The following is a 13,587-nucleotide window of genomic DNA, read 5'->3' as shown; positions in this document are numbered from 1 at the left end:
TAAAAATCAAACTTTTTGGCAACAATGCAGGACGTTATGTTTGGCGTAAAAACAGCACAGCTCATCACCCTTAACAGATCATCCCCACAGTCAAACATGGTGGTGTCAGCATCATGGTTTGGGCCGGCTTTTCTTCAGCAGGGACAGGGAAGATGGTTAAAATTGATGGGAGAATAGACGGAGCCAAATACAGGACCATTCTGGAATAAAACCTGATGGAGTCCGGGAAATACCAGAGACTGGGACGGACATTTGTCTTCCAACAAGACAATGATCCGAAACATAAAGCAAAAGCTAAAATGGAACGGTTCACCAAAAAACATATCAAGGTGTCAGAATGGCCATGACAAAGTCCAGACCTCAATCAAATTGAGAATCTGTGGAAAGAACTGAAAACTGCTGTTCACAAACGCTTTCCATTCAATCTCACTGAGCTCGAGCTGTTTTGCAAGGAGGAATGGGCAAAAATATCAGTTTTTCGATGTGCAAAACTGATAGAGACATACCCCAAGCGACTTGCAGCTGGAATCGCAGCAAAAGGTGGCGCTACAAAGAATTAACTCAATGAGGCTGCACACCCACTTTTTCGTTTTTTATTTGTAAAAAAAAGTTTAAAATATCCAATAAATTGTGTTCCACTTCATGATTGTGTCCCAATTACAGTTTCATATCTTTATGTTTGAAGTCTGAAATGTGGCAAAAGGTCACAAAGTTCAAGGGGGGCAAATAGTTTCGAAAGCCACTGTAATTGAATGTTTGTGGGTCTGCTGTTGTTAAGCATATATTACATACATTAATATGCAGACACTAGTTCTGTCTGATTTTGGATGTTCTTTCAGACAGGTAAAAATTTAGCATTGCTTACAATCAAAGTGATAATTAATGTTTTGGATGGATACTTGCCAATTTGTGTTTTAAGTTTGCTTGCAAGTCACATCAAGAAATATGCACTCCAACACATTGCGTTCTAAATATTATAGGTTAGGTGATTCATATCGTAAGGCATGAACTTATGGTGTTTACTTTCGCACTCTTAGTTCCTACTGAAATTAAAAGTGGCAAAGTTGACTCGGGATCATGCTCATACATCATAATCAGTGTGTCTGAACTGAATATTTTAGTTTAAAATACAACACATCAGGGGTCTCCGACTCAAATGACTTGGGGGCTGCCGGAATTAGGGCCTCGGTAAGATGGGGCCTAATCGGATATTTCACAAGAAAATCTCTGATAAAAACACTCACTATTATCAAATGTAGTTTTTTATTCTACACAACATACAATTTAAAAATAGAAACATAATAAATGACTGTGAAAATACAAAAATAAGTCAAAAATTAATCTATAATTTGTGTGAGCTACATCTACAGTAAACTTTAATACTAAGACAGAGGCATCAGACGGTCATCCCAGGGGCTGAAAATGGCTTCCAGTTGACAAGCATGAAATCCCTGAATTAAACTTACATATTAAGATGGGGAAATCGAAATATCATCACGAGTTGGAGACCCCTGATCGACTTAAAATATCAATGTAGCATGGGACTTACAGGCTCTCCTTTACGTCCATCAGTCCCTTCTCTGCCTCTCTCACCCTGGGAATGAAATATCAATATATAAACACAGAAAAATAGAGTCTAACAAAAAAGGAATCTGCCGTCAACCTTCTCTCCACGATCTCCCTTGTCTCCCTATAAAAAAGAAAAGAAAGGATAAGTCATGAGGAGCAAAATGAAAAGGAGAAAAAAAATATGCAGGGTGTGTCTGGAAGTAGTACACTGCTGTTTGCTCAATGCTTAATAAAGATATTCTGAGATTACTGTGTGATTGTAATTTTAATACAAGGTAACTCACCCGTGGACACTGAACAGTACATTGCTCTGAAACTGTGCCCCCCTGCAAACACCAAAAACATCTGGTTGAACAAAAGGTGTATTCAAATAAATACTACAACACTGAATTAAGATAGTCCCACCCCTGATGATCTGGCAATACCACACAGCAAGTCTGCCAGATCAGCGTGTATCGCGTCCAACTGGGAGGCATCGCGCACATACAGAACGTTCTGCGCGATGCCATCTGTTACCACCCGCCGCAATTCCTCGGTATCCGCCTGATCTGTTCCTACTGCCAACACGGTCAGACCTGGAAAAGCGTATGATGTCAATAAATACGTGCCAATGTCAAAGAGTGTTCCTTGCATGATTACTAAATAGTCAGACATAAAACTGCAGTGTTTCCCATAGAATTCTGTGAGAGCTTCGTGGGTGGACAGACTAGGTAGATCCAGGTGCATGCTCCCCTGGAAGTACATTTTGTGACTTGAAAATTCAAAGGCATCAATCTGGCGTATTTTTAGAGCAAAATTAAAAAACTAAATCTATAATGAAATGTGTGCCCTTGTAAACGCTTGAACCATAAATACACTAGTTATGATAGGCAATGACACAGCAGACAAGTCACAACCACAAAGCATGGTGAACGAGTTTAACGCAAAAAGAATCTGTTCGTCATCCTATTAGACTAAAAGTACCTAGCGTTGTTCCGATACAGATACTGTATTATTTTATGGTATTATATCAGCAATTGAACAGACCAAATCACCAATATGAGTAACCCATGTCTGTGATTTGGTAAAGCATTGAATATCAGTACCGCTGATTTTGGGATTCCTGTTATGACAGAATGCTGGTTCTTGTTTGATGAGTTACAGAAGGTTATTGTAACATGCAACATATGAGCTAGATCTAGGGCCTGTCTCTACTAACACATATTCCTGCTCGAGGGAATTTCTTTTATAGCTTCCAAAGGCAGTCATGCATTTTTACGGTCTGTCGAAAACGCCAGAAGTGTGACGAGGTGCTTGACAGGTTTTCTCACTGAACTCTTTGCGCAAAACCTTTTTCTCTGGTTGCCGAGAAATGTTTAATTTGGGGAAAACGCTACACTCATCATTATCACATTTTACCCGACTGTCTAATGACAGTGCAGGCGGGGCAGATCAAACACCACAACAACTTAATGTCATCTTTCCAAGAGGGAGCAAACACTCTAGCATGGGGGCTGACTGACAAAGAATTTTTCTGACTGAGAGGGATAAAGTTGCATAAACATACACCATGACATTTGCGATCATTCATATAATGAGAGATCAATGTTATTCTGATTAACTTCATATTAATCAATATATCTAAAAATATTATTCAAAGTTTATTGTATTGGGCACCTTGGCAGCTAATTGCTTAGCACACCAGTCCCACAGTTCTGAGGTCTCTGGTTCAAATTTCGCAACCAGCTTTCCTGTGAAGAGCTGGCACCTTCTCCCCGTGCCTGTGTGGGTTTCCTTCGGGCACTGCAGTTTTCTCCCGGATACCCTAACATGCATAGTAGATTGATTGGCAAGTCCAAATTGTCCCTAGGTTTGAGTGAGCGAGTGGATGGTTGTCTGACTCTATGTACCCGTGATTGACTGCCAACCTGCTCAGGGTGTCCCCTGCTAACTGGCCGAAGATACCTGAGATGGGCTCCAGTACCCAGCGGCCCTAGTGAGGATAATGGATTGATATATTATTTTGTTATAATAATACAAGTTTATAATACTTTGACAGGACCAATTAGACCCTGGCAGCCCGCCTGTATCTTCCTATGTATGGGAAACACTGAGGCTAACTGAACTCAGATCTCACCTGCTGCTCGGAGGCTGGAAGCCGCAAGAGCAAGGCTGTCTTCTGATTTTTGATCAGCAATGATGACAACAACACCAGGGACCATGGGCCTCCTTCCAGCAGAGGTGGTGAGAAGATACTGCGAGGCGAAACTCAACGCTTGGCCTGCAGACAAGATGATGTAAGAAGCAACCTAACCTTAACCCTTACGCTAATCCTAACCCCTAACCCTAAACGAAAGATTCTTCTTTATTAAAGTCTTTAAACCTTACCAATGTTGTTTCCAGGACTTTCCCCAAAAGGAGTAGACTGAATTTCTTGAAACAATGTGTCTGACCTGCTGTGACGATCCAGTTGGAACCAAGTTTTGGGTCTATAACCGTACACAACAACCCCCACCTGAACAGCAGAAAACAAAATATAAGACAACATTTGACTCACATCATCTGCTTAATTCGTGTTTCACGATTGTGAGTACCTGTGAGTCACGAACTCCGATAGTGTTAAATGAACCAACTGCGCTTGTGAGAAGAGCACGAAGCGGTGTGGCGATATTATTCCGATCGGTGGATGCTGGCACAAGGAAGACCACATCCAGGCGTCCGCCCAGACACACTAATAAAATGACATTTTATACACCGATAGTTAGAAAACAACAACAAAATATTTGCAAAGGAATTGAGACAAGTTTAATTTTTTTTTATCCTCTACTCTAGCAATGTCCAAAATCAGGCCTGCGGGGCAGTTATGGTCCGTGATCAAAATTTTACTGAACCGTGGACTCATAAAATTAACAACATGTGGCCCGCTAGTAATGTTGACTGCAGTATAAAATAAATTTGTACCCCCCCAAAAATTCTCCATTTTCACCAGGTGATGCCAAATTTGATTTGATTGAAATACAATATTTTGAGTGATGGGACAAATATTACAATAGCCTTACCGGTACGTTCATTGGCAATGCTTTCTCTTCCAAATCCACTTTCAAAAGTAGGTTGTATGCTGAAGCGGTATTCATGTCCCAGACGAAGCCCAGTCACCTGGTAGGAGCTTTCTGAATCGGATAGTGCGACAGAAAAGCCTGGACCTCGGTCTAAGAAATGTTAGACTAGTATTAGTGGAAGGCAAAAGTGAGTTTTTCAGTTTTTAAACTCCGAAAACATCGTTTTACCATTTCCTGCTCTCCAGCGCAGAACATACCCTTGGACTCCCGGTAAGGGTTGCCAGCTAAGTCGTACAGAATCCTGTGATACCTCTGCTACTCTTAAAATCGTAGCCGGGAGGGATGGACCACCAGCTTCATGAGCAGAGACGGGACATTATAAAAAGTCAACGTCGAGATAAAATGATTGGGCAGTGCGTTCAGATGTTTAAAACATAACTTACGCGTGGTGACTCTAACAGATACAGGCGTTCCCTCACGGTTCTGAACTAAGGCCATGACATTCACTAGATACTGGGCTCCGGGGTCCAGTCGGTCTAAATCCACCACAGTCGTGTCTCCGCCCACCAACTGACTGGTCTCGTCGCCACCTACAGCCAAAGAGTGATCTGGTTTGGATTTGGAGACAGCAAACCTCACTACGATAAAAAGGATATTCTGATTTATATTCAACAAACATATAACTCCATCATTGCCGGGCTCGGTGTTGCCGAGCATTCTACTTGGACGAGGTTTTTTGATTCGTGCTTTATTCAAAAAGCGCAGGGGAGTCACTAGGAAGCGCTATGGAGCTGCAAATTCTGTACTCGAAAGCAAATGTTCATTAATTTTGTTATTTATTGGGGTGACTTGACACAAAACCTAGCTTAAGACACTCGCATAGGCCTATATTAAAACTGTGTACATTTTCGAGAAAATTGTTTCAGGCATTTCAGAGCATATAGATCATGAACAAACACACACAAATCCAGGTTTGTAAAGTAGTATACATTTTTGGAGTATTCACAAGTTAATAAATTTCAGGTGCCGGCCTTTTTGGTACTTACTATGTAACATAAACAAAACTGTTGCATAAGCCAACCAAATAATATATTGCCTGTATTCTGATTTGTTTTTCGGTGTGGTCATTTTCAGTCGACAAAAAACACAAAATGGCTGCTTGCTGAGATTAATGATTGGATATGCTGCTTCATCTATATTCCACTTACAAAATATAACCTGTAAATCTATGTTTCATAGTATTAGAGAGGTGTTCAAAGTATGGTTTGGGGCGATATGTGGCCCTCATTCATAAGCAAACCACGGGATACACTTGATATGACATCTGTGAATGATAATTTTGTTTACAATAATGTCATTATTTTAAATGACTAATATATTATTTAATTGTATCGTATTATTTTTTTTAACTGTTCTCTCAATACTGTTTTGTACAGCAAATTTCAGGTCATGAAAGGCGCTTGAAATAAAATGTATTATTATTATTATTATTATTATATCATTACTATTATTATTATTGTAAATAAAGGAACAAATGAACAAATAAGTACAATTACAACTACCAAGTAACGTTTCTTCATAAAACAGTGATAAATACAAATACCTAATTATGATACTCAATTACCCCATCTCATCTTTGTACCAAAGTTTAAACAGGAAATAAATAAAAATGAATGTTTTCCAACCAATAAATTAGAAATGTCCATTTTCTAATATTGCTCCTGCTTTGGTTCTAAAATAAAGATGGGATTCGACTAATGTTTGGTAATCAAATCCCCACAAAATTTTAAACATATCAATAAAACTGAATTACTGCAATTTTTGTCAGGTAAATTTGAGTCTGGAGTTACTCCTTAAATAAAGAAAAGTCTGATCTTGATGCACGAGACCAACCATCTGTTTTTTTCCACGACACCCGATATGCCGTGGCTCCTCGGACGCCAATCCACGACACCCGGACAACCTCTCCTGGATTCTCCTGGACTTGGAGTGATGTCACCGTGCCGATAGACTGATTTTGCTCTGCGGTGCCACATGGTAAATACAATTCGATTCATTTGAATGAATATTTGTTCGTTACACTCCGTTCTGTACCTGTTCTGATACTAAGGGAGGCGGGACTTCCCTCTCGAGAGCCGCTCAGCGCAGATACATAAACGTTGTAAATCGTGTCGGACTGGAGGCCGTCGATGGTGTAGGACGAGACGTCAGCTGCTGTGTTTTGAGACCTTTCCTCTCCTGCGTTCGATCACAATTTACATTCACACACTGGCAGTGTTGGGACTAACTTTACTCGGTAACGGGTACTGTGAAACATTATTAACTCAATTTTAGTTTCTTAATGGTGCATTACTGAGCTACCCATTAAATGAAGATCATGCATTACACTGTCACCCTTGATCCGTTAGCAACATCACTCAAAGAGTATGTTTATATTTATAAAGTACAACCGAATACGATGCGAGGAGTACCGTCGCAAGCACAAAGTACAAGGGCGCTGAATTTCTCCTCGAGAAGATATTCTCCTCTCCTTGCTGTATATACTCGCATCCAAGACAAATTTACAACTATAAAATACTCATATCAGGGAGTCAAGTTATAGGCACATATTTTGTTGTGTGTCACCAGTAGCAAATAGTAGATATTGGGTGGGAAAAGAGGTGTGGCTTATATAAGAAACACCAAAAATCAATCGGGCAAAGTAAGCACAGAATTTACAGCAAGTGTTTGCTAAATTGCAGTAGCAATACACCAACTGGAGAAAAAAGAAAACGTCTTGGACAATACCCAGAAATGGAGAAGGAGATATTTGAGTGCTTTGAGGCCCAGAGACCAAATGGATATGGAGTGTCTCGGCTACGTGTTTGTTTGAAAACACTTAAGATTACACAAGCCAAGATTTATCAAGGCTTCACTGCTTCTACAGGTTGGTGTACACGTTTTCTCATATTTATTTTGTCATGTGTATTGTATTTTAAATCAGTTTTAGGAAGCTGGCTTCAATGCAAGTATTTATGGTTATTTGTGACTAGATAGTTACTTTCTGAGTAAAATGCTAGATTTTGGTGTCAGTAATCTGAGGGGGTAACTGAATGGCTTTTAAATGTAACTAGTTGTTGTAACTAATTCCTGATTTTTAGTAAGGCACCCAACACTGCTCATGGCCCAGTTGTGTGCACAATCTTTGAATAACATTAAACTATCAGTGCCGCTCTGTAATTTGCCCATTTTGGTGTGAAGAGCTTAAAGGCTTTAAGTGACTTGGATTCCCGGTCGAGCACCCATGTTAGTGATAAAGCGATGAATGAATTTCAGGTGAATTCAAATCTGCACAGCGAACGGACAAAGCTGTGAGTGGGAACACAATAAGGTTGAAGCCTCTAGAAGCCCAGAGACAAAATAGACCTGGAGTGTTTCGGCTAAGTGTTTTCAAACTCTCAAGATTGTACAAGCCAAAACATATGCAAAGGGTTCTGCTTCCACAGGTTGGTGTAAACATTTTCTGCTATTTCTTTTATTATGTGGATATTTTATAGCAGTTTAAAAGAGGCTTTTTGCGAGTATATACGTAAATGTGTAATTAGCAAGTTACTTTCGGGGTAATAAGCTACTTTTAGGTGTCAGTAATCTGGGGGGTAACTGAGTTCTATTTCAAAACAAGTAACTGATACTTAGTTTTCAGTAATGCCCCGAAAACTCCACTCAGAATTTCTAAAACTCCTCACCATCGAGATCATTGCGCCATCGGATATTATAGCCAGTCGCCCTTAAGGTAGGCAACCATTCCAGGCGGATTCTCTGAGGTGTTACGTCGACTGCTCGGAGGCCGTAAACCGTTCCACTGAGCGGGTTGGTCCGGGTGGAAAGCGTCACCGCCTCCCCGACCCGATCGTTGACAATGGCCGCCACGCCAAACACCAATGCTTCGTCGGGTTGGAGGCCTTCGATCGTAAACACAGACGTTCCGGCCCCCACCTCACGAGATTGCTCCGGACCTTGGAGGCAAAACGAGAAAATTGAAGTCAGACAGATGGAAAGAAATTTACTCGCAAGAAGATCATCCTAAAAAAGGAGGCACTTTTTATACTGGAAATCAACGAATAATGTTTATTTGCTCAACTTTTGGTTAATAGGAGTTGAACGGAATTTAGATCTTTTTTACTTGCATGTCGCCATTATTGGGCCCTCCGTCAGCTCGTACATGATGCATGTGCAAGTATGCGGATTTCTTAGATGCGCTCAAGTAAACTCTTCTTTTTGGTCTTTCTTGGGGTTTGAGTTAGCGTTTATTTGACGTAGGCCTCTTCTAACTTTCACCATTTTCATGCTACACTAACAACTATAAATGTAGAAAAAAAGCAGGGACAAGCATTACAGTACTCAACCCCATTTCATTCGTTCTACCCATCCCAAACAGTTTCGCAAAAAGTAAGATAAAAACGAGATTGGTCCGGTGGGAAATGGAACATAAAGGCTCTTTGAACTCAGTTGGGCATTGTTAACACATACTCAATTGAGATATTACTCAACTTTCAACTTTTTTGAGGACATCTCAAACAAGGAACCCCGTCTTTAAATTTTGTAACTAGTTCATGAGTTTATTCGAATCCAAACCCTAAAAATGTTTTTAAACATTAGAAAAAAAAAATCAGGTATACATAAAATAAGGTGTAAAACAAAATGCATGACTAAAAAGAACCAAATTAGGAGAACAGGATCCATATACTTTAAGCATAAATATGCGTGGATTGCATGGCGGACGCTGCTATCTGTTAGTTAGTGTGTGTAAAAGGGAAAGTGTGAAGTACATTGTAAAGCGCTTTGGGAGGTCTTCATTGTCTTAAAAAGCACTATATAAATGCAGAACATTTGACATTATACCTCAATGTAAAATAAATTAAGGTTGTTTGAACTGATGAATAACATAAAACATTTTTAAAATGACCTTAAAAGAATAGGGCAGCATACACAAATGTGATACATTTTTGTAATAAATATTTTCAGAGGGCTGTCATGACTGTAAACCCACATGAACTTTGCCCCCAATCATTATATTTTTAAAAGTTAGTTCTGAAATGTTTCTTCCCTTTTTATTAATTATTGGTATCGTGCCAAAACAACCTAAGTTCCAAGATACCTTTTTTGTTTGTTCTGAATCGTCCCTCGATAGTTTATTAAACAATGCTGAAGAAGAATTTTTTCTTCCATGTAATTTGGGTACAAAAAAATTAATTAAGTCTTGAAATGTTCTTTTCTTTTAAAATATATGAAACCATTTGCAATTTGGTGTATTTTTGCTGGAAACATCGATGTACATAATTGTTTGTTGTTGCCTATTCAAAATGTTAAAGGGGCCATGTGGTGGCTCAAGAGCCTTGCGTTTGACACCTGCTACAGTTTGTAGACAAAAAAACAACCAACACTTAAATACATATAGATTAATACAATTGATTAATATACTCAAAAGCCACAAACATTATTGTATACTACTATTATTTTTGTATTATTGAAACTTAAATTATTTTCCTTTGAACACATTTGCAACTATAGACGTCAAATCTAAATATTCTTATTTAAATAGGCTGGAAGTGCATGAGTTTAACTAGGCCTACTGTAAGTCCTTGTGAAGAGGCAAATTGTTAACCCGACACGCAAAACAACTAAATGTGACTTAAAAACATGGATAAATGGTGACAATAGCAAAAATAAACAATTATTAAAAAAATAAGGGGGGGGGGAATACATTTTGTCATCCTGAAAAAAAATACACTGACAGTATTTTTGTAGTGCTCACATATAAACAAGCAATGTGAAAATGTGATTCCATCATCATCAATCAAATTAAATCTCCTACTGATCTCATCTACAGTCCAAACCTAAACAAAATGAGCCATATTTGGTTCATACGTTACAAATGTACTTACTGTTGCCTTGTCTCCATGTAATCCTGTAACCCGTAGCCTCATTAACACCAGTCCAGGCTATCCTAATTCGCCGGCTGTTTGCATGAGCCACTCTCAGGTATGACACTCTGCCGATGTCACGCTCTGTAATGAAATCACCACCAAGCAAAACGTAACTGAAACGTAAATGAATTCATTGAGTTAAATAGGTCAGTTACTTCAAACTCGTTTGTCACATTTTAAATACTGCAGCTTATAGCACGGCACCAAGGAAAATAGAAAGCTAATCTTTTCCACAAGGCAATGGTACTAAATACAAAACACCTCGGTGACATCTGGAAGCACGTATGATGCCGTTGGAGAGAAATTAGACCATGTTTTTACCAATACCATTAATATCATACATAAAAGGAGAAAAACAGGGAGGTTTGGCAGCGCTTTATTAATATCTACAACTAACTCACGATAGTTCACCTATTTCACCCACAAATCGAGTACACAATTTCTACATCCAACTTGAACAGCTGCGGAAGTTATTTATCAAAAACACTTTACTTCTCTTTCCATATTATCGAAGTCAATGGCAGGTCGCTGAAGTATCCTTTAATTCTCGAGGAACGATAACAAATGAATGTAATTTGGTCTATTACCCCTCTAAACACCACTAACAGCAACACAAAAAGACACGCCTGTGTTGCAATTTGGCACTATTCTCCACAGTGCGGTTGCCCAGGCGCTGTTGTCTAGAAATATAGGGTGCACATTTTACGCGACATAGCCAACATTTGCGTGTAGTATTGGCGCAGACGTCTATATATGCTTTTCTTTGAAATTGCTATCTTGAATGGTCACAAAACACGTGACGTAAACAACTTTGAGCAGAACTGAAAAACGACACAGGTTTGCAGGGGCATGCCGCTAAAGGCGTTCTGCAGCTAAAAGGCGTCAACGCCAAATTCCAGGTATGAGCCGGGCTTGAATTGTAACAAATGGAAGTGATTTAGGTTATTGAGTGAGGCTTGTACAAAGATAAAATTGAGTTTAAATCTTGAATTTGAGCATGTGCTCTGTGTGGTCCCAGGATTCACTGTAATAAATCAATTAATAACCTGATTAGTTAATTATCTTAATAAGTTTAATTAACATGTCACAACAAGACCCACCTGGTCTGACAAAGACGCTAGCTGGTTCGCCTTCGGTGTCTCCCACAAACGGTGTGACACTCACATCATAAGACACTCCAATGATCAAGTCCCTGAGGTCAAGAGTAGACTGGTCTCCGGGGACAAGCTGAGTATTTTGGACTCCCGCTGGCGTGATAAGAAACAATACTGCTTGGAAAGACGTAATTTGCACTCTTTTAATTTTTTATGACAAAGAAATTAGTGTACCCTCAGGACTTTGGATGATAATCCGGTACTGTGTGACCCCAGTCATCCCAGTCCAGCCAATTCTAACTGTACTACCCAAAGACTCCAGGACTCTCAAGTTAGACACTCCCCCCACTGGCTGTGATTCTGTAAGCAAAAAATGAGGAATCAGAAGTATGTACGATGGAAATGGGAATTCAAAGACATCTACAGTATAACCTATGGATGTGGATGTAACAGGCGTGGCCTCCTCTCGACCTTCAAACAGTGTGTAGAGGGTGATGAGGTATTCTGTGTTGGGCTGAAGCCCGGCTAGCTCGTACTTGCTAGTGCTCCTCGGTAAGGACAACGTCTGGGGACTTCCACCTGGACACAAATAAGTAAATTGTTTACAAAAGAGAGGTGTTCCTGGAATCCAATTGCAATACCTTTCCCAGTAACGGCTACTGTGATGCGTTATTAATACAATTTTATACGTCTATGATAAGTTACAGGTTCGTCTAATTATTTTTACTTCTGTATCCCTTATAGTATTGGGCACGTTACTTTAAAAAAGTAATTACTTAGAGTTACTCACTACTTCTTACAAAGGGTAACTGGGTTGGTAACTGAGTTACTTTATAGTAGAAGTAACTAGTTACCAGGTAAATGAAATATCAACGTTACTTTAAAAAGAAGTTGTTTGTCGAAGAATTTGAAATGTCCTTAGACGTTTTCAAGTCAGTTGAATAGAGAAGAACAGACAGATAGTTGTGTTATAGAACTTTGTAATATTTGTTGCACCTCAACAGCAACAGATTTATCCTACGCTTGAGGTGCAACAAAAAGAAACAATATAACAAAATAAATATCAACAGTAAACAATATAAAGTGGGTTTAATAAATGTAATCTAACTTGAATGGTCAGTTGTAGAAATGGGAATTCCGAATCTTTGGCTTAGCTCGCCTAGCTTCCAAATTGCTTTTCAGGTTTTTTTTGTTGTTTTATCCATATATTATCATTTATTATGTATTACGTATCATGAATGACTTAAAAAGGGGAAAAATGAAGCAAAATAGACACTTAAAGGTTAACACCGAAAAACGCAGGAAACATAAATTAAGATATTTAAAAATCTAAAAATAAAGGGATACAATGAAAAACAATTTTTAACCTTTTTTATACTCAATAAATTAAAAGTCAACAGACCAGAATCTCGGAAAAAATGTGTTTTGACCAATCACAAGAGATTAAATAGCATCCCAAAGGAAACTGGCTCTTGATTGGTGGGTAGCTGGCTCCCACTTCCAGTAGACGGTTATAGTCGTTTCGTTCGTGAATGACACGAGTAGGCTGCTGTATGACAAATACGCCTTTTCTTTTACTTAGCGACGTGATATACTTTATAACGGCGTTATTCTCAAAACTAATTCACTTACATTGCCTGTTACTAGGGAATTTCTCCTCATGGATATATTCTCACTACCTTATAATGTATATACACATCCAAACCAAATTGATAATTTTGAAATAAAATACTGAAACCAGGGTGTCAGATTATGAGCATATTTGGTTGTTTGTCACCAGTAGCGAATGAGATGGGAGGCGTGTCTTATGAAAAAAAAAAAACAATGGGAAATCATTGAGGCAAATATAAGCAGATAATTTACATTAAAAGTGTGCTGAATTTTGGTCTTTATATTCGTAGAATTGTTTCTGCGCTACAT

The 13,587-nt window shown here is 39.0% G+C and overlaps 1 protein-coding gene across 1 annotated transcript in view; it reads right to left on the bottom strand.

Annotated features, from left to right (window-relative positions):
* col7a1 (collagen, type VII, alpha 1) overlaps positions 1-13,587 on the bottom strand; it is a 104,177-nt gene that overhangs the window by 78,257 nt on the left and 12,333 nt on the right. The window contains exons 12-23 of the mRNA XM_088337345.1: positions 12,100-12,246; positions 11,902-12,027; positions 11,674-11,820; positions 8,333-8,602; positions 6,702-6,845; positions 6,501-6,629; positions 5,051-5,245; positions 4,143-4,279; positions 3,937-4,063; positions 3,686-3,829; positions 2,000-2,144; positions 1,854-1,895 (exon numbers count right to left, since the gene is read on the bottom strand). Of these exons, the coding sequence (XP_088193471.1) occupies positions 1,854-1,895; positions 2,000-2,144; positions 3,686-3,829; positions 3,937-4,063; positions 4,143-4,279; positions 5,051-5,245; positions 6,501-6,629; positions 6,702-6,845; positions 8,333-8,602; positions 11,674-11,820; positions 11,902-12,027; positions 12,100-12,246 (1,753 nt within the window). The remainder of the gene's footprint in view (positions 1-1,853; positions 1,896-1,999; positions 2,145-3,685; positions 3,830-3,936; positions 4,064-4,142; positions 4,280-5,050; positions 5,246-6,500; positions 6,630-6,701; positions 6,846-8,332; positions 8,603-11,673; positions 11,821-11,901; positions 12,028-12,099; positions 12,247-13,587) is intronic.

Source organism: Urocampus carinirostris, chromosome 6, assembly GCF_059441175.1.
Source record: "Urocampus carinirostris isolate Australia breed hairy pipefish chromosome 6, RoL_Ucar_1.0, whole genome shotgun sequence".
Taxonomy (NCBI): domain Eukaryota; kingdom Metazoa; phylum Chordata; class Actinopteri; order Syngnathiformes; family Syngnathidae; genus Urocampus; species Urocampus carinirostris.
The sequence above is the reverse complement of the archived record's forward strand: the minus strand, read 5'-3'. Positions and strand labels throughout refer to the sequence as shown.